This window comes from Cetorhinus maximus, chromosome 9, assembly GCF_964194155.1.
Source record: "Cetorhinus maximus chromosome 9, sCetMax3.hap1.1, whole genome shotgun sequence".
Taxonomy (NCBI): Eukaryota; Metazoa; Chordata; class Chondrichthyes; order Lamniformes; family Cetorhinidae; genus Cetorhinus; species Cetorhinus maximus.
Window position 1 is genome coordinate 52,574,980 of NC_135887.1, and position 21,916 is coordinate 52,596,895.

A 21,916-nucleotide genomic window follows, 5' to 3' on the forward strand; every position below is an offset into this window, starting at 1 on the left:
ATCTTGTAGATGGCACACCCCGCTGCTACTGTTCGTTGATGGTAGAGGGAGTGAATATTTAATGTGCTGGATGGAATTCTGATCATTGGGGGGGGCTGCTTTGTCCTGGACGGTGTTGAGCTTCTTGAGTGTCCTTAGAACTGCACCCATCCAGGCAAGTGGTCCATGGCCAATGATAATCCCCAGGATGTTGATAATGGGGTATTCAGCAATGATAATGCCATTGAACGTCAAGGAGAGATGGTTGGAATCTCTCTTGTCGGAGATGGTCATTGCCTGGCAGCATTTTTTGTAGCGCAAATATTACTAGTCACTTATCAGCTAAAGCCTGAATGTTGCCAAGGTCTTGCTGCAAGCTGGTGTGGACTGCTTTAGTGTCTGAGGTGGATGTGAACATTGTGCAATCATCAGTGAACAACCCTACTTCTGACCAATGATGGAGACAAGATCATTGAGGCAGCTGAAGATGGCTTGGCTTAGGACACATGTATAAACATCCCTCCTTTATGAGGACAATGCAATATGTGCTGAGGAGAACTAACTTTAAAAGTTTTGTTATTTTTACATTATTTTTAAACAAACATTTCCACAGACAGTAAAATTAGGACTACATGAGGGAGATTTAGTTTGACCATTGAGATAGGAACTCAACAAACCATTTCCAAGATGATAAGGAAGCGTTTGTATGTCACTCTTCCATACATAGAAATGTTGTTTTCAATCACCGTAGAGTATTATTTTTTTAAGATATTCCATTTTCCAAATACATCCATGTGTGCACAAGCTCTTTTGAAATAATTGTTCCCACGGGCCAGGCTATTCCCGCAGGGAGGGACCCGTGGGTTGGACGTTGCCAAGGGGGACACTACCCTTTGATGTTCAGTGGATGTATTGTGAAGGCTCCTTGCACTTATAAAACAGATTAAGTATTCGTTAGTTGAACTGTGACTCCCAACTGTTTATCTGTCATGTGTTACGCAATCTTCAGTATGTTAAAGCAGAGCCCATATAAGTCTTAATGTACAAGACCTGAGAGACAGTCCTGTCAGTCGTTTGGTCTGAGCTTTCACTTGTTTATCCAATCCCATCAATCAATTTGAAGCATGTTTACATTGTCCTTGAATGTTTAGTGAAATAGGAAGCATTTAAATTAATGAATATTGAAACAAGTTCCCAGCTTCAATGACTGTTATTCTCATCCTGGATGCATTCTTCAATTAGTCTTTGAGGAACAGTACTGTAGAACCAAACACTGTCGTTAACTGAGAAAGACCTGTCCCAATCCACAATCAACCAAGCAGACTTTTACAGGTCTGTGCAATTTTATTCTTTCAAAATAAGCTTGAGTATGTGCAGAATGAGGAGAAAATGAGCCAGACAGCTGAACTGTACACGCATGGTGTATTCACAAAGATATGAGAAACGAACAGGAAGAGAGCATCAGGTTCATGCCCCACACGGTTGTGATGTCCGGCGCGTTGTGATTGGATCTCCTGGAGAGTCGGGCAAAATAGATGAAAACCTCAAAGCCAGTTAGGCAAAAATAAGTTTGGGAAATTCTTCCCCAACTCATTTAGGTGATAGAAAACAAATCCAGGAAACCACATTGCCCCTGTTAGCATTACCTGGTATTTCACATAAATGTTATAGGACCTGACCCTCACCCGAGCTAGGAAGTAGTCCAGATCTTTGTGGGATGTAAAGAAAGTCAGCACTCACTACACAAACTGACAATTCATTCCAACTATCTCCCATCCTCTGGGTAAAAAAACATTTGATATCTAACTCTGCCCTGTGTATCTTGTACGTATGACTCCTGATTATTTTGCTTCACTCGCCTTGAAATATCCCAGATTAACACCTTTCTTTGTGCAAACACTTCATCTGTTTTGATTTTTGTTTCTGAAAAAAAAACTTTTTAAGGCCTTGAATCTAAATTTCAGCTGAGGCTCAGTAGGTAGCGTTCTCACCTCTAAGTCAAGGTTGTGAGGCTCACTTCCCACTCCAGAGAGGTAAACACAAAATCTCTGCTGACAATCCCAACACAATACTCAGAGTGTGTGTGGGGGCACATGTTGATCTGTGCAAGTGGCCTGAAGGTGGTGAGGGCTGAGGAGGCAGTCTCCAGAGGAAATGAGGCCAGATGGAGGTGTGAGCGTGCGTGAGAGAGAGTGAGTGGTGGTGTCCCTTGAGCTGGCAGTGAATGTGTGATGGCCTTGAGTGTGTGAATTTAGAGTGATGAAATGGTGGCCTTACCCTGGCGACATGGATGAGATCATCCATTTTCTACATTGGATGGCTGACCTCTTGTGGGCAGCGTCGGCACTGACCATTTCCTTCACCACCTCCCAAGCCGGAGTGGTGAGACTGATGGCTAGAGTGGGGTTTGAGGACATCCTGGTGGGCCTCCATGGCATCCAGAAGGTGTCCCGGGGTTGTGTCACTAAATCGGGGGGGCTGCACTCTTCTTGGCTTTTGGGGCCATGTCTTCACTGGAGCAGCCCTGGGCTGCAAACATTGAGAAGTGTGCATGTGGCTGTAGTTTAAATATGGTGCCCTGCGTGAGGAAGTGGCAAGGTAACGGTGTGGCGGGCAAATCGGAGTGCGATGGCATGTTTCCTGTGGCTGCATAATTAATAAGGCAGGAATGGAACAACATGGCACGAAAGCCTGCCATTGCGGCCGGCAGGTAAAATGACCGTACTTTGTGCAAATCTGGGATGATTCCGCTCAGAGTGTTTTGTCTTTATCACATTGCTGTTTGTAAGACCTTTCTATGAGCAGATTGGCAGCCTACATTACAAGTGACTCCATTCCAAAACACGCTTCGAGACACCTGGAAAAGCATGGTGTAATTGCAACTTGTTTCTCTTTGACTCCCCTCCTGGCCAGAGCTGTTGACTTTGCATTAGTTGCTTTTGGACCTGGTTGCATTCTCTTGGTGCGGGGCACAGGGGGAGGGGAGTGATAGATGCAGAAGTGGAGATTCTAGTGCTATTTTACAGTGGCCCAGTTGAGAATCTGTTTAAAACAGACGGTGATAGAGAAATGAATTTAAAAGACCACTTTTGTTCCATACAGAGGCTTTCAGCCACTACTGATGTGGTACTTCCACTATCCTTTGGACCTTAATGCAACTGGGTCACCACCTGATTTAACTTGTACCAAACTTGGAGGTCACCTGCCTATTATTGGTTGCAGTTGTCAGCTCTGAGGAGTGAACATTGGACAAATAGATGGTTTGGAAAGGGGCTCTGAGATTTGCTATTGTGAACTTGCACTCTTTCCTCCGTCACCAGCTGTTTATTGATTTACTAATTTATTCTTTTTCTTCTTCTTTTCCATGATCCATCTGAACCAGAATTGCCGGCGGAAGAAGGTAAATATTGACTTTCCCATTTGTGCTTTGAATTACTCAAATTGATTGCTTGTAAAGACTGTTGGTTTGTATTGGGCAGTTTTTCCGGTTTGGACTTCTTGATCACGCTCTATAATGAATAGATGAATATTAACAAATTATTTTGGGCAAAGAAAGTGTGGCCTATCACATTAATTAGATCACTATTAAAGAGGGGAATGAATTACTAATTTCTCCAGCCTCATGGGCTGTCTATACTCGAATGAAAATCCAGTGGTACAGATTCCACACTCCGCTTCACATCTTAACATCTGATCTATTATCAGACTATTTTTGTATGTCGAACCTCTGATCACCCTCACGTTTCATCTCTCAGAAATCCTGAATCAAGCACCCCCAAAACCCCCTGCCCATCTATTCCCGATCAAAGCTGCCTCTACACACCACCCCCCCACCATTTACTACCAAACCCAGAATCAGTAAGCCCCTCCCACACCCCCATCACTACTGAACCCTGAGTCAAGCCAACACCCCCACCATGCCCACCAAACTCAGGATTCACTCCTTTATAACTTAGATTGTTCTAAAGCTTTTCTTCTTCTTCTGCTTGTTTTCATGCTCCACAAGCTACATCTGATAGAGGACACTGCTGCCTGTTTGCTCATCCCACAAAAGCCATCGTCCCCATCCTCCTTCAGGTTCACAAGCTCCCTGCGCCTCAGCAAATTGACTTCTAAGCTGCTTGTCCTCCCATTCGTGTCTCCATGACTTTGTCCTGTATTACCCCAATGAAGCATGACTCTCTCCAGTTCTCTGACACTGATCTCTTATTCTCTCCAACATTGGGATTCAGTCCTTCAGCGGTTATACTCCACTCCTTTGAACCCCTAGTTTAACACCCCTGCCTAGCTGCTCTCTCAACTTTTTCAAAAGCTTCTGAGGCACCTTTCCTCTGGACCATTTGTTTTTTGTCCTCATCACCTCCTTTCTGTCTTGTGCTTGGTGACCATCGCTCTGCAAAGCATTGCGGGACATCTCACTGTCTAAGCAGAGTGTGATAGAAATCTCTCTCCCCAACGGACCAAACTATTTGAGTGGTCTTCATTATGCTGAGTTCTATCTGGTCACGTCTTGTTGAAGATCAGTCTTCAGTCTGATGCGCTGTCTCATGGTAGTTTATAGGAAGGTCATTGAGTTAGCTGAGTCAAGGAGTAAATTCAACAAAATGGACTTCATCTGAACAAACTCATCTCCTCTGTTCTGAGGTGGAACAGCTGTCTAGGCCTGTTTGCAATTGCTGAGTTGAGTTAGTTTGGGATATCCAGTTCTCCGGATCTTTGGAAAATGTAGAATAAAACAAGTGTACTTCCCCAAATGTAACTTAAATAGTCTCCCTGTGGTGGAAACAGCTGCCTTAGGAGGGCTGAAAATTACTAAATACTTTGGTAAGATCATTCACAATTACTGTTGTGGGTGTGTTTGGGGTAGTCGCAGGTGAAGGCGCAGTAGGCCTGAATATTTTTCGAATGTAGCACAGCCATATCTGAGTGAGCCACACATTACATACACATGAATAGTTTGATAGGCTGCCCTTTGCCAGGCTGTAACTGGGCTGGGTTTCTGCTCTTCAGGAACCGTGAACCTGTAGATAATTAAACTGCAGATGGAGCCAAGTTCTGATGTATCAACAACCTCTTTTTGGTGTGGATGCACTGAAATCTACAGCTACAATCAGCATAATCACAAACAGAAGAAAATCCAAATTTTATTTATTTATTTTCTTGGTATGTGGGTGTTGCTGGCTAGGCCAGCATTTATTGCCCATCCCTAATTGCCCTTGAGAAGGCTGCCGCCTTCTTGACCCGCTGCATTCTGAGTGATGGCGTTGTTCCAGCCAAGCTGTTGGGAATTCCAAGAATTGAAAAAGGACAAGTGACTCAACTACTCCTAATTCTCTGTCAGGTTGCCATTTGGACCAAAGCCAGTTTGAAGGAAGCTTCAGACCCTGCCACTTGTTTCCACGGCAACACAGGATGGAAAGAGAGAAATGCAGTAGGCCCCTGCTCAGCCCTCCTGCTGTATCTGAGCCTTGCTGGCAGCCATGCGCTGTTAGGACTTGTCAGATTGAGCAGGAATGATGGTGGGGGAGGGTTGGTAGATTGGGAGGGGAAGGAGAAGGAAGAGGAGGAGACAGAACATTACAAAAGTGCCTTTCGGTGAGATAAAGACAGCTAACTCGAAATGGGGCTGCACTGAATAATTTAAACTTAAAAAAGAGGAACACCGATTGTCAACCTGTGCTATTTACTTCTTTGCACATATTTAGCTCCTAGCCTTATTCCGAGGGTGACGTTGTTAATAATAACCAGGGCAAAATGTCTATGAAACCGTGCAGTAGATAATGCATTTATAATGAGCACAGCACACCCTGGACTGGAGAGAACCCATTGGTTGAGGAGACTGTACGCGTCTCTTGCAAACATGAATCAATTTATCAGTTCCTCCATTTGGTCAGCATTTAACCTCACTGCACAGGAAAGGAGAGAACTCAAGTCACATAAACATTGTAAAATCTGCTTCTGCTTCAGGTTGACAGACTTTGAGACTTATTTTCCACAAAACACTTTCCTTTTAAACCAATCTGTTTTTCTCAGATTCCTGACCTTCCCCCCCCCACCCCCCCCCATCTCATCCCCAGCTTCTCTCCCAGGGCACAGACCCTTAGCTTGCCTTGCAGCACCTCACCCAAGCAGTGTGGTTATCCCGGTGGGAACCGTGGCCATGAATAGTTGCTGATTATTGAACCATGGGAGGCACCACGTGTTCCTCTGAATTCCACACAAAAGCCCTTCCAGCAGAGGTGGTTGATTAGCCATTTAGATGGGATGATCAATGGCTGCTCCTGGTAGCTAAGGTTGCTGCTTCATTTTCCAACAGCCTGCCTGATATCTTGTCACAATTCAGCTGGAGTTTCTTTCTCCTTGGCGTTGGAAAAGCCACAGGCAGGCTCTCTACTTGTACAGGCATCCCTAGACCTCAGGCTCTCTATTTGTACAGGCCTCCCTAGACCTCAGGCTGTCTATTTGTACAGGCCTCCCTAGACCTCAGGCTCTCTATTTGTTCAGGCCTCCCTAGACCTCAGGCTCTCTATTTGTACAGGCCTCCCTAGACCTCAGGCTCTACTTTGGGGTGATGTATTTATTTTCCCAAACTAATGTTGACTGACTCGGTACTGTCCAGCCATCTTCCTGGTGATCATTTTCTCCAGGGTTGCTGAGTTTGGTTTTCAAACTGTGATCTGCCTTTGGTCCCATTGGATCATGCCTGTTAGTTTTCATCATTTGGAGCAAACCATATTTTTATATGAAACATTCCAACAGTGAGTCTGTTTGTCTGTCTGTCTGTCTGCCAGCCACTATAAATTGTGATGCCCATATATTTTCTAGGGAAGTCCCTGTGGGAACTTGTGCTTGAGCAATTTGAAGAGCTCCTGGTGCGGATCCTCCTGCTGGCTGCCTGCGTCTCGTTTGTAAGTAATCTTCTCGTCAGTTGTCTGATACTGTTGAGTTTGTGGCCAGTGGAGATTCCATTCGAATGCAGTCACTACCTGTCCACAAATTCTTTTGTTCCCCACAGTCAGCTTTTGGTGTGATCCTGTGAACTTTTCTCATTTGCCTCCTGTTTCTATTTTACAGGCCACCCCTTGTTGGTCCCAACTGTAAGCGCGAGGTTGCGTTCCCTCCAAAACTACTCCTCAATGGCTGCTCCTGGTAGCTAAGGTTGCTGCTTCATTTTCCAACAGCCTGCCTGATATCTTGTCACAATTCAGCTGGAATTTCTTTCTCCTTGGCGTTGGAAAAGCCACAGTCAGGTTCTCTACTTGCACAAGAACAAAAATACCTGGAAAAACTCAGCAGGTCTGGCAGCATCTGCGGAGAGGAACACAGTTAACGTTTCGAGTCCGTATGACTCTTCAACAGAACAGACTCGAAACGTTAACTGTGCTCCTTTCCGCAGATGCTGCCAGACCTGCTGAGTTTTTCCAGGTATTTTTGTTTTTGTTTTGGATTTCCAGCATCCGCAGTTTTTTGCTTTTATCTCTACTTGCACAGGCCTCCCTAGACCTCGGGCTCTCTACTTGCACAGGCCTCCCTAGACCTCGGGCTCGCTACTTGCACAGGCCTCCCTAGACCTCAGGCTCTCTACTTGCTCAGGCCTCCCTAGACCTCAGGCTCTCTACTTGCTCAGGCCTCCCTAGACCTCAGGCTCTCTACTTGCTCAGGCCTCCCTAGACCTCAGGCTGTCTACTTGCTCAGGCCTCCCTAGACCTCAGGCTCTCTACTTGCTCAGGCCTCCCTAGACCTCAGGCTATCTACTTGCACAGGCCTCCCTAGACCTCAGGCTGTCTACTTGCTCAGGCCTCCCTAGACCTCAGGCTGTCTACTTGCTCAGGCCTCCCTAGACCTCAGGCTCTCTACTTGCTCAGGCCTCCCTAGACCTCAGGCTATCTACCTGCACAGGCCTCCCTAGACCTCAGGCTGTCTACTTGCTCAGGCCTCCCTAGACCTCAGGCTCTCTACTTGCACAGGCCTCCCCAGACGTCTCAGAATTTTGACCTGAATGGCATTCTGAACCCAATCCTAGTAGGGTTGCCAACCCTCCAGGATTGGCCTGGAGTCTCCAGGAATTGGAGATCAATTTCCAGGATACTGCTGTGTGCAACCCTGTAGGAATATCATTGGGACAATAAAAAATATTTTTTTTGTCATTTTCTTTGAATATTTCTCTTCACCAAGTCTAAAACCATTGAAAATGTGGAAGAAAAAGGCTGTTTGGCTGACAGTCAAGCACCATCCAATTGAGTAATGAGTCTTTTTGCTAGGGAAGGCAGTGCCTCACAAGGATGGAGGTGTTGGCCAACTAATGGCTAGAGCATGGAGGGCAAGTCATGTGATGGAACCTCCAGGAATACATTTAATTGCAGTTGGCAACCCTAAATCCTAAATTGCAGCTTCTGGAATACATTGCTTGAAAGCGTGGTGGAAGCAGGTTCAATTGGAGCCTTAAAATGGGAATTGGATAAATATTTGAATGGGAAAAGAACATTTACAGTGCTATTGGGACAGAGCAGGGGAAAGGGATTAATTGAATAGCTCATTCAAAGAGCCAGCACAGGCATGATGGACTGAATGGCTTCCTTTAGTGCTGCATATGTCCATGAACCTAGCTGACTTGTCAGACTGATTTGCAATCCTGAGATAATCTTAATCCCACACTTGGTCAAGTTGTCAAGAATGCCTCACCAGATCATTGCTGGGCTGTTCATCATGAAACTTTGATATTATTTCATATGAAGATTCTTAATCTGCTTCAGGATTGAATATTTTCCTTGTGGGCCTTCCTGACTGCCTTTCTCAACTTTCAGCTTAATCTCCATTGTCTATGCTGCCTGTCCCTTCCATCGATCGCCCAAGCCTCTGTCAAACTCTTGCCTCTCTATTCTTCACTGAATGGAATTCACAATCTTCTCCCTTGACTTCAGGCTCCTCTGAGGACCTCCTTTTCCCTTTGAGTGCTCCTTCTGTCCATATCCAGGCTATATGTAGAAATACATCAAAGTTACAACATGGAAACAGACTCTTTTGGTCCAAACAGTCCCTGTTGGTGTTTACCCTCCACATGGACAAACAGTTGTCATCACATTTACCCACCATGTCTCATAAGGAGATTACTATGCGATCTTGGTGCTCCAGTGGCATGTATGGAACAGATAGAATTTTATATATTAAGGATCCATCAATCTAACAGCTGTATTGTTGCAGTGAGTGGGAGAGGTGCTGTGTTTCAGGTGAGATATAAGCATAAAACGTCCTTTACTTACCTTCAGTACACCACAGAACAAGCTGAGGCCCCATCTGCCTACCCAGGTGGTAATAAAACACCCCCTGCATTCTTTGAAGTGTTTTCCTGATGTCTTGGCCAACATTCCATTCTTATCTGAAAGGACAATGATCTGATGATTCATTTGGTATTTGCATGGGAGCTTGCTATGGATAAATCAAACGCCTACAAAACCACACTGGCATTCAAAAACTACTCCTTTGGGCATTTTGGGAGATTGTGAGGATGTGATCAGATGTTATATAAACCTCCTGCCATCTTAGTTTTCCAGTAGATTCTGCAATATGAAGTCAGTGATCAATTAAAATGGTTAGTCATTGATCACTGATGTGACATTTATAGGCTGAATCCTTGAATGGTCTCTTTTTAAAATTGTTCTTTGGGATATGGGAATTGTTGGCAAAGCCAGCATTTGTTGCCCATCTCTAATAGCCCCTGAACTGAGTGGCTTGCTAGGCCATTTCAGAGGGCAGTTAAATCAACCACATTGCTGTGGGTCTGGAGTCACAGAATCACTGAATCTCACAGTGCAGAAGAGGCCCTTCGGCCCATCGAGTCTGCACTGACATGTGAGAAACACCTGACCTACCTACCTACCTAATCCCATTTACCAACACTTGGCCCATAGCCTTGAATGTTATGACATGCCAAGTGCTCATCCAGGTACTTTTTAAAGTATGTGAGGCAACCCGCCTCCACCACCCTCCCAGGCAGTGCATTCCAGACCGTCACCACCCTCTGGGTAAAAAAGATTTTCCTCACATCCCCCCCTTAAACCTCCTGCCCCTCACCTTGAACTTATGTCCTCTCGTAACTGACCCTTCAACTAAAGGGAATAGCTACTCCCTATCCACCCTGTCCAAGCCCCTCATAATCTTGTACATTTAGGCCAGACCTGGTAAGGATAGCAGTTTTCCTTTCCTAAAGGACATCAGTGATGGGTTTTTACGACAAATGATGATAGTTTCATGGTCATCATTACTGAGAGTAGCTTTCAATTCCAGATTTTATTAGTTGAATTTAAATTCCACCAGCTGCCATGATTGGATTTGAGCCCATGTCCCCAGAACAATAGCCTGGGCCTCTGGTTACTAGCCCAGTGACATTACCACTACTCCGTCTCCCTTATCTTGTTACAAAAGGGTTAATACAGCAATACGACTTCAAGTTAAACACAAGCGACATGATCCTAGAAAGGGCTCTTCTGAGGTTATGAGAAATTTTTCCAGAGATTCATGAGAAAGAAGGAACCCTTGTGTGACATGCTTGCCACTGGATGTAAACTGAATTGCTGGTGTTTTTGTATTTTCTCCCTCATTTCCCTTTGTTTTTTGAAGTCGGAAGCTACATTTGATGTTGTTGTGAAATGTGTTTATTATCCTGGAAAGAGCAGTTATACAAAGCACAGCTCTGAACTTCCAAACAGAGTGAGTCCGTTTGTTAGGCAGTCTTGAGGAATGAGCAGAACAGAGTATGCATACAGATGGTTTCAGCTGGTTCTAAAGAGTCTCAAACCTGTAACTGCTGAGGTGTTTGCACAATGGACGAGTTTCCTCTCTAAGAATAGCTGACCTCAGCCCACTGACCCTGAGGTCCGAGCTGAAGAAGAGAAATAGCTGAGGTTGATTTGCCAGTTGTCCAATAGAAAACTTGGTTCTGCTTCAACCACTTTTCAATTTGGGTTTCCTGAGCTGGGAATCAGTCAGTTTTAAGAGGAGTGAAAATATAACTAACCTAACTGTGGTTGGAATGCTGAGAAGGGATGGGAAGAAAGGTTTATCTTGTGCAGGCCAGAGGCAGCTCACTGTCCTCATTGGCACTCTGAGTCTGTACGCACTCTCTCCCTTTCCCTCGCACTGCTCCCTCATGTAACCCCCCATACCCCACCACCGCCATCACCATCAACACCACAATCACCATCAACACCGCACTTCCCATGAAATTAAAAGCAAATTTGAAACTTCTGCACCAATTCTTTCTTTGGAGCTCCAAAATCAATTGCTGGTTAATGAAGTAATTAATGAATTGACAAGGCACTGCACAATAAGAGCTGACGTCTTGTAAACTGACCATTTATCACCCATTTATCCTTGGTATCAAATCCATCCTTGGCTTCCCCCAGCCCTACAACCTTCCAAGATATCTGGGCTCGTCCAATTCTGGCCTCTTGCCTATCCCTGATTCCCTTCACTGCACCATTGCTGGGCGTCCCTTCCGTTGCATAGACCTTAAACTCTTGAATTCCTTTCCTAAAACTCTCTCCCTTTCTTCCTTTAAGACATTCCTTGAAATTGATCTCTTGACCAATCTTTTAGTCACCTGTGCTAATATCTCTTATGTAGCTCGGTGTCAGATCTTGTTTGATAACAAGCCTGTGAAGTGCCCTCGAATGCTCTTACTACATTCAAGACACTTTGTATAAATAGAAGTTGTTATATTTAGTAAGAAGGAAACAGATTTGAAGAATTCAGTAGATCACACTGTCATTTGCTGATTGTTACTGCAAATTTAACCCTGGTGGAACATACAACTTTGGCTACACTGCAGTACAGTACTCTGTTATGCTACAATCGGTTTCTTAGTGCTTTAACAGTCGGCAGCAACAGATTGCCCTGTGGAAGTAGTTCTGAGGGTCTGGTGAATTATTGGTGACTAGCGACTGAATGAATATCCTGAGACTATCTTGGGTGTTACAGAATCATAGAATGATTTCAACACAGAATGAAGCCATTCAGCCTTTCTTGTCCATGCTGTCTCTCTATGAGAGCAACTTGGCTAGTTCCATTTCCCCCTCCCTTTCTCTGTAGCTCCTCGCCTGGCCTCTTTGTGTTAGCTGACCATTAATTTGTCCTTAGGGAATGAGTGACTGTTGCAGTGACTGTGGTTGTTGCCCATTCCTATTAACTGAATGGCTTTTATGGTCATATCCGTGCTATATGGATGTGAATGATGGATAAGTAGGGATGGCAGCTTCCCCTGTGCCAGCGAACAAATTAACAGATTTTAAAATTCAATCTCTGAATTTGTCATGCTAAACATTGACCGCAAGACCTAAAGATTACAAGTTGAGTGCTGCACTGTACCCAACTCACTTAACATCAGTAAATCCATTAAAATAGCTCTGACCTTCTGGTGTCCTCAGTTTACACGTGAAGGCGAAACAGTCTTATGTTTAGTTTTAAAGTTTGAGAATTCTGTATAGCTCAATAGAATTTACAATGCTGGGATTCACAGTTTAGACATTTTGGAAACTTGGAATTAGGTTTGTGATGTGGCGGAACAGAAAATGGCATTTCTTACTTAATTACACATGCAATTTCCCTCTTAGAGGTGACATTGAATGCGAAACAGGGTCTGGCTGGATGTGCAGGGAGTGGGTCCGACTGAGTCCAGTCAGGTTCTGTAGTCTGTTCTATAAGCTGTAACTGTTCATTATTGCAAAGTATTTTTTCACAGAACTTACAAGATGAATTGGAAACAAGTTTAAGACAGTTGAAGTGGGATCAAATAACATTAAATCTATCCCCTATTGTTAACTTATGGATGCCTTTTAATGCCATTTATTTGTAATGATCAGTTGGGAAGGTTGAGCCTTGGTGCTTTTCAGTGACTTGACTTTTATTACTGGTGAGACACAGTGATCATCTTCCTGTCCTGGTGCTCAACTATAACATAGCTTGAAACACAGTATTCACTGGTTTCCATGGAAACCAATATGCAACCTCATGTGACAGACCCCCTTTTGCTCCAGATATATTCCCCTTTGTTCGGATTCTAAAAATCTAATCTTCAAGAGTCTGAAAATTAATTTTGCAATGAAAACATTTGAAAATGTTCTCTCTTTCAATTAGATTGTAAGATGCCGAAGAATAATTATCTTTGACCCTGTTCCAGAGACTCATTATTCAGCAGCATAATAGACAATCCTCATTCACTCTCTACTTCAATAATGCTTTGACTTCAAAGTCAGACTCTGCAGTGTTCTGCAGGCTATTTTATTCTCTGTGGAATGTTCCTATCGTGCAATGGAAGGGGTAGAGTAACTTTGGGTGGGCTGCAGGAGATTGAGGGCTTTGGTCAGCTAATTTAAATGCCTCAACCTCGGGGGTGGGGTGGGGGGGCGTGGTGTGACACTGAGGCAAACTGGTAGGACTCAAAGTCTTTATTGGTTAGTGCCACATCAGGAAATGTGTTTACCAACCTAGTTGTAGGGGAGTTTACCAAATAAAGCAACAACACCAACAATCTTCATTAGTACAGTGCCTAGCAATTCTGTTCAAAGGTATTCTACTGATTTTTAATACTAGTGTTACCTGAGTGAGCATGTAGGGGTCACTAACTTTAGATAGCTCATTATTTTTACTTGGACAGTGCGGAGTGAGGTCTGTATGAAGGTGGCATTTACGTTACTTGTCAAATGACCTTTTACAAAAAAAAACAAATTATCTCTCAAAATTGGCAGGAAATGCACAGCAGGGTCCACTGTCCCACCTCACCTTGTCCCTCCTTGCCTCACCTAGCCCTACCCAACCATGTCTCATTTCCTCTCACTTTACCTTACCTTGCCTTGCCCCACTCTGCCTCACCTCACTCTAATCCACCTCATCCTACCTCACCTTGTCTTGTCCATGTGGCCCCATCCCAATGCACGGGCTATGCAATAATTAACAACTCTGATAGGAGGTGAGGGCCATCCTTGCAAAGCTTTTATGCGGCATTACACAGAATCTACAGCACAGAAATAGGCCATTTGACTGAACTGCTCAATGCTGGAGTTTATACCCTGCATAAACTCCCACTCATAATTATATTTTCCAGCCTGTCTTCATGTCCCACTCTACCTGTCTCCCTCAAGGCTCCCTTTAAAGACATGAATGCAGTTTGCTTCAATCACTATGCCTAATACTAAATTCCACATTCTTACCACTCCTTTTGTAATGAATTTCCTCTTGAGTTCTTTATTTGACTGTCTTGTATATACATCCCCTTGTTCTGCACTTGCCAGTCCACAAGAGAAAACAATTTTTCCACCCCTAGCCTCCCCCGCCGAAACACTCGCTTCTCTTGTCAGATGGCAACCAGTTGTACATTATCTCTCTCTCTCTCTGATCTCAATCAGTGTTGCTAATGGTTAATACACTGCTCCTAAAAAAGCTACCATTTAAATAAATCCTCCTTCCAACTGCTTGATGCTGAATTGAAATCTTACCCTGTGTCTATCCAGTTGGAATAGGAACAGAAAATGCTGCAAACACTCAGCAGCTCAGGCAGCAACCATAGAGAAAGGAAAAATATTAACCTTTCAAGTGCCTCGTCAGATCTTGCACTGACCTGTTGAGCATTTCCAGCACTTTCTGTTTCTGATTTCTGACACCTGCGGTAATCTTTGTATTCTGTCCTGCAACAAACACCCTGTGCTGGATTGGAAATCAGTGGCAGGAATCGGCACTTACTGGGAGTCATGAAAAAGATCTGGGTGAAGGATGTGTTTTGAGTGAGTGGGCAAAACTGTAGCAGATGGATTTCATTGTCGGAGAAGTGTGAGGTCACCCACTTTGGATCCAAGAAGATAAAAAATTGTAATATTTTACAAATGATGAGAGACTAGGAGCTGTGGAGAATTGCGGGGATTTGAGTGTCCATGTATGCACATCAGTTCAAAGCTAGTACACCGGCATAAAGAGATGAATGGAATGCTGGCTGTTATTCCAAGGTGATTGGAATACAAATGAGAGGAAGTACTTTATGGGGAATCAGTGCATTGTGGTAATGTCACTGTACTAGTAATCCAGTAATGCTCTGGAGACATAGGTTCAAGTCCCATCATGGTAGCTGGTGGAATTTGAATTCCATGAATAAATCTGGAATTGAAAACTAGTTTCAGTAATGGCATCCATGAAACTATCATTGATTGTTGTAAAAACCCATCTGGTTCACTAATGCCCTTTAGGGAAGGAGATCTGCCGTCCTTACCTGGTCTGGCCTACATGTGACTCCAGACACAGAGCAATGTGGTTGACTCTTAACTGCTCTCTGAAATGCCGTGCAAGCCACTCAGCTCAAGGGCAATTATGGATGGGCAACAAATGCTGGTCTTGCCAATGATGCCCACATCCCAAAGAGTAATTGAAAAAGAGATCATTCAAGGATTCAACCTATAATGGCATATCAGTGATCAATGACTAACTATTTTAATTGATCACTGATTTCACATGGGCAACAAATGCTAACCTTGCCAGCAACACCCACACCCCACAAAAGAATTTTTAAAAAATGTGTTGCTTCAGTTGTATAGCGCCTCAACTGGAGCACTATTTGGTTTTGGGCACCACATCTCAAGAAGGATATGCTGGTGTTGGAGGGGTGCCGTGCAGGCTCACCAGACTGATTCTGGGGCTTAAAGGGTTAAGTTGTGAGGACAGGTTTTATAGATTTCAAGCCAAAAGTGGAGTGCTGTTACTGCTCCCCCACAGTGTGGAGGTTGAGTCATTTGTGATTTGATTTTAAGACTGTTTCAGAGGAGGAGTGAATGTCACACTGAGTGCCTGATACTATTGAGCCAAGCTTAATGGAATGAGTCTCTACAAGTCTGAGGATTCTGTGTGAAATGTGCCTGGCCAGTTCCTGATGGGCAGAGTAAATAATCCACGTTCCAACAATCTCATTTGTTTAAGTGGCAGGCTCAGTTGGTAGCACTCGCCTCTGAGTCAGAAGGTTGTGGGTTCACGTCCCCTCTCTAGAGATGTGTGTGTTAAGTTCAGCCTGGCACTCCAGTGCAGCGCTGAGTGAGCACGGCACGGACGGAGGTGCTGCCTTTTGGATGAGATATCAAACCAAGGCCCTGTCTGTTGTCTCAAGTTGACCTAAGCAATTCCATGGCAGTATTTGAAGAACAGCAGGGGAGTTTGCTCTGCTGTCCTGGCCAATATTTAACCCTGGACCAACATCACAACAATGTCTGGTCATTATCACATTTCTGCTTGTGGGAGATTGCTGTGTTTCCTGCATTATAACAGTGACTACACAAGTTCTTAATTGACTGTAAAGTTCTTTGGAACAACCTGAGGTCATGAAAGGTGCTATATAAATACAAGTCTTTTTATTAGGTGGTGTTGAGACTGTAGAAAAACTCACTGGTGCGGTATTAATGCTGATCTGACTTTGAGGTTAAGGGATATTGCTGGGAAGAATTGTGGGGGCCTCCTTGTTTAGCTGGCTGGGTAGTCTCCTGACAGTATTTAATGACACTGCCTCATCAGAATTGCTCGATACTGACAATGCCTTACTAACACTCCACACCGAGGAACACCTTCTGTGGCAAATGGACAGACTCCCTCACACCTTTTAAAGAGTTTGGTTTGACCATCAGCACCAGGAAGATAAATGTCATGGTCCAGGATGTTGTCATATCACCCCGTATCAACATTGACAATGTGACACTGGAGGTTGCTGATAGCTTCACATATCTAAGCTCCACAATCACCAGCAATCTGTCACTTGATGCTGAAATTGACACATACATTGCAAAAGCTGCAGCTGTTATGTCCAAGTTGAGTAAGAGTGTGTGGAACAGCAGCAACCAGACTGAACACCAAATTGTGGGTCCACCAAGCCAGTGTCCTCAGTGCACTCCTCTACAGTGATGAGATCTGGATAACATATGCTCGGCAGGAGAAAAGGCTGATCAGTTTCCACCATCACTATCTCAGAGATATCCTCGGCATCTCTTGGCAGCACAAGGTCGCCAACTCGGAGATCCTGGAGTGTGTTACAGTACACACTCATTGCTAAGCCAGTGACATCTGCACTGGCTGGGCCATGTTCATTGGATGGATGACAGCTGTATATCCAAAGACCTTCAGTATGGTGAACTGGCCACAGGGTCATGACCTCCTGGGTGTCCATAACTCCACTACAAGAACACCTGAAAGTGAGGTGTGAAGATGGTGGACACTGATTACTGGGAGACAGTCGCTGATGGCCATGATCTCTGGAGGCTGACTGTTTGGAAGGGGACTGGAAGAGCCGAGCTGAAACAAAATGCTCAGCTGGCCGAGAAGAGGACCCAGAGAAAACGGAGGCCTGTGAATTATGCACCATCTCAGCCCACTGTCATCCTCTGCAGCAAATGCGGCAGAGACTGCTATGCCAGAGTGGGGCTCCTGAGCCACACTCGGTGACACTTAACACAAAGTTGACCACCATGGCGCACACCATCATTTTACAAGATAGTAGGCTGCCATTGTAAACCGCCTGACAAAAATGGAAAGCAAAGTGCTGCATTCCTCTGCAGTGACATCGCTAATCTTAAATAGAAACCAGAAAAAAGACAAGTTGAACAATTTTGCATTGCAAATTTCAGGAGCCAACTAGTTGAAGCCCATTTGCACAGTCAGTGCTTTCATCATCTTTCACCTCTTCTACTCTATTACTTGAACCAGCTTTTTGCCTCTTGAGGTATGGCAACAGGTAATCACATGTTGCCTGGAGCACATATTCTGCTCTGCTCACATCCTAGCCTCTCAGGATTCAGTTAAGCTATTCTGAGTACAGCAAATTTACCATCTGTTAAGCCTAGCCTTTGCCATAGGCTGCACCCTCCTGCCCCTACCTTCCCCATTGAAACACAGGCTGGTGATTGCTGGAGGATATTATGTGCGTATAAATGGACAATGGTTCCCTGTCTAAACTTTCTGGCCCAGCATTGTGCTGTAGGATGATGGAAGTTTCTGCTCTGTTCATCTCCTGCCGAACTCGTAAAGGTTGTAGCAACATTGCCTCTTCGACAGCTCTTACGCCAGAATTTTTTTGGGATTATGGATACGACAATCTGTACATTATACGGATAAGGGGCCAAACATCTTTCCTCAGATGTGCACTTGCACAATTGTGCTTTGCATGCTGTCTTTCTCTACTTTACTTTTCCACCCAGTCTTCCCGCTTTGCTGTTGAAAATGTTGGCTTATACTGAAGCTTGGCTGTACGGCCACTGATTGATATTGGGATATGGAGTGGGAGCCCTGCTGTCCTCTCCCTGGCCCACTTGTACTGCCCTGTTTCTGATCGCGCCTGTGATAGGCGAACCAACACAATCTGACGTCAAACCTGGAGTTCTCTTACTCATCTCTGGTTATTTTTGTGTCTCATTATTTCTGTTCTTGCTGCCATTCCAATGTAATTAATTCCATTCACAGTCTCCTGTACCTCGGAGTTCATCCTCCGATCTGGAGTTCTACCCTACATGTTCACTGTGTCTGGCTGACTGAGTCTGGTTGGAGGTCCATGCATGGCTTTAATTTAACAAACATTTGGCTGTCTTACTGTGCTTCCATTGTGCTTGGCCAAATGGACCAGGTGAACTGGGAGGTACCTTAATCCTGCAGCCCATGGATTCTCTGACCTTATTCACAAGGCGGCTGATCCCATGGAAATCGGTGAACTTAATTTGGATTCCGCACCTCAAGTTTTAAGGTTTGGTGTCATTTGGAAGATGCTGTTTTAGATCCCACATTCCATTACAAAGTACTGGCTCGCAGGATGAGAAATTGCTGACCCTGCCACTATCCAGCATTAGAGACCATTAGTTTGCACTTTGCATTCATTATCCTGTTTAAAGATCCAAGTGTTTGCTCTGTGTACATACAGTGCATACCTATCTCTCTGTTTCGCTGATCTTAGATACGTTCTCCAATGGATGGATATGAAAGAAATTCCAAACCTATTTCGATAGTTTTTCAGCAAGTGGGTGTCACAGGCAAGATGCTCCTACAATGGTGTTTGGTAAAGAGTTCCAGGATATTGACTCTTCACTGATGATCTGCATCCAAGTGAAGATACTGTGTGACCTGGGGGAGAACTGCAGGACTTTGTGTTTCTAGGATCAGGCTGCTTTTTGTTGCCTTGGGTTTAAATTTGAACTGATTGTTCAATTCTTCCTCCACTCTGCAGAGAAGATTTAGTTTCACAGTGTCAGCATTTCAAGGGGCCAGGGAGTGAAGGGGTGGGAGTGATATTAACCCACCCACCTGACAGAAACCAGAAGCTAAAATCCTGCACTTCCTGATGGCTTGCATCCCAGGATGCTAAAGGAAAAGGGGGTGGAGGTAGTGGAAGGACTTGCCACAACCTTCCCATCCTCCTTAGATATGGGGAGAATGGGAGTGGTTGCTAGAGAGTTGGAGAGAGGCAAATGTGACATTCTAGTAACTATAGGCTATTTAATATCAGTGGTGGATAAGGTTTTGGAATCCATAATCGGGAAAAAAATCAGGTACTTGGAGAGTTTTGAGTTAACTAAGAGCCAGCACGGATTTGTAAAAGGCAAATTGTGCTTGACTAAACTAAAGCAGTTTTTTAATGAGGCAACAGAGAAGGTTGATGAAGGAAATGCAGTGGATGCTATTTAGATGGGTTTTAAGAAAGTGTTTGACAAAGTACCATAAAAAAGGCTGATTAACAAAATTTGAGGCTTCTGGAATATGAGGGTCTGTGTCAGAATAATCAGGATAAAAAATTGACTTGAAGACAGTAAACAGTTAGTCATGGTAACTGGTTATTTTTCAGACTGGAGGACGGTAGACAGTGGTGCCCCCAAGGGTTAATGCTGGGACCGCTGCTTTCTTTTGCGCTATAGAAATGGCTTGGATATTTTAATAGAGTAAAATTTCACAATTTTCCAATGATACCAAGCTTTTTTTTATTCTTTCACAGGATGTGGGTATCACTGGCTAGGCCAGCATTTATTGCCCATCCCTAATTGCCCTTGAAAAGGTAGTGATGGGGAACCCGTGGTGCTGTTAAGTGCTGAAAAGTGGCAGATGGAATTTAATGCAGAGAAGTGTGAGGTGATACATTTTGGCAGAAAGGATAGGGAGAGGCAGTATAGACTTAATATACAGTTCTAAATAGTGTACAGGGATTGAAGGACTTGGGGGTGCATGTGTATTGACCTTTGAAGGTGGCAGGACAGATTGAGAGTTGTCAACAAAGCAAATGGGATCCTGGGCTTCATAAATATTGAGTGTAAAAGCAGGGAAGTTATGCTGAACCTTCATAAAGCTCTGGTTACGCCCCAACTAGAGTATTGCATTCAGAATGGACACCACACTTTAGGGAGGATGTGAAGGCCTTTGAGAGGGTGCAGAGGAGATTTACCACAATGGTTCCCAGGATTAGAGATTTTAACTGCAAGGTTACGCTGGAGAAACTGGGAATGTTCTTGTTGGAGCAAAGGAGATTGTGGGGAGATTTGATTGAGTTGTGCAAGATTGACAGGTTTAGACAAGGTAGAGAATGGACAACTCTCCCCATTAGCTGATGGTACAAGGACTAGGGGACATAGGTGAGAGATGCAGGGGAATGTGAGGAGGAACTTTTTTACGCCGTGTGCTGATGACCAGAAACCCGCTGCCTAAGAGGGTGGTGGAAGCAGAAACAATCAATGATTTCTAAAGGAAATTGGATGAGCATTTGAAAGAAATAAACCTGCAGGGCTCCGGGGATAGAGCAGGGGTGTTGGATTGATTGGATTGCTCCGTGGGAGAGCTGGCATGAATTCCATGGGCCCTGTGGCCTCCTTCTGTGCAGTAAATGACTCTGACTCGGTGGAATTTAATGCCCTTCCAGAGGTCGAGATTATTGGTGGAGGGCATTTAATTGGGCAGGAGGGTGGTGGTTGGGGACCCCATTGCCTTTCCACCTCTGCCTTGATTAAATCCGGGGTGGTTGGCTCATGGACGGCCTCCCTGCTCTGCTGCCAATTGAGGCCCTTAATTGCCCATTTAAGGGCCTCATCTCTCCGACTCTGGTATTAACCCAGCAGTGGGTGGAGCCAGTCACTATGCATGAAGCCCAAAATGCAAATTCTGTCAGGGTTACTTGCAGGCTTCCGGGGCAGTTTCCTCACTGTCAGGCCCTCAGTGCAGAATCGTGGTTCCCAGCATCAGGAAGGGGGGCCCACTAAAAACCACTCTCCTACTCTTGCTGCTGACGCTGCCCCCTCCCCTCCCCCATGACCTCTGTCCCATCATCACTCACCTCTGGCCTGGGTCCCTCGATGATCCTGGGCCTTGGATGGGTGTATTATTGGTAGCAGACACTGACCCCCCGTTGTCAGCTGCGTTATAGCTGCCAGCCTCTGACCAGCAGGCAGCTCTTGGAGGATGGGGTTCTCCAGCCCCGGGGTTCTTGATCCTGGGGAAGGTCTGCCACTTGCATTTAGCACTTAATTCATTGGCTGTTCCTAAAAGAAGGCCACGCGGGGCTCTCACTAGCTCCTTAGTAGATGGGTGAGACTCCTGTTGCATGCATTAAGTACTGCTCAATATGACGCTGTGACTTAGAGCCAACTGGGCGCTGATGAGCCAAGCTTCCTCCCTGTCCCTTTTAACAGGCAGCAAGGAAACCCACCTAAAGCTGGCGAGGCTCTACTGCTGTGTGTCCTGTTCACATGATGGTGACCCAACTATTATAACAGATAATATATTATAATATATAATCTATATTCACTAGGAGGTACTGGATGGAAACTTTCAGCAAATGCAATGTGGTGACTGGGTCAGAGCCTGGAATGGCCTGAAAACATAAGTTTCAGCATTGAGAAAGATAATCCCAGCGGGGCCAGGAGAAGCAGGAGTGCTGCCATGATCTTAACCTCCC

General features: G+C 44.8%; 1 protein-coding gene across 1 annotated transcript in view; it reads left to right on the plus strand.

Moving 5' to 3' along the window:
- Nucleotides 1-21,916, plus strand: part of atp2a3 (ATPase sarcoplasmic/endoplasmic reticulum Ca2+ transporting 3) — a 251,460-nt gene that overhangs the window by 38,251 nt on the left and 191,293 nt on the right. Inside the window, exons 2-3 of the mRNA XM_078548727.1 lie at nucleotides 3,362-3,379; nucleotides 6,805-6,887. Coding sequence (XP_078404853.1) covers nucleotides 3,362-3,379; nucleotides 6,805-6,887 — 101 coding nt within the window. The remainder of the gene's footprint in view (nucleotides 1-3,361; nucleotides 3,380-6,804; nucleotides 6,888-21,916) is intronic.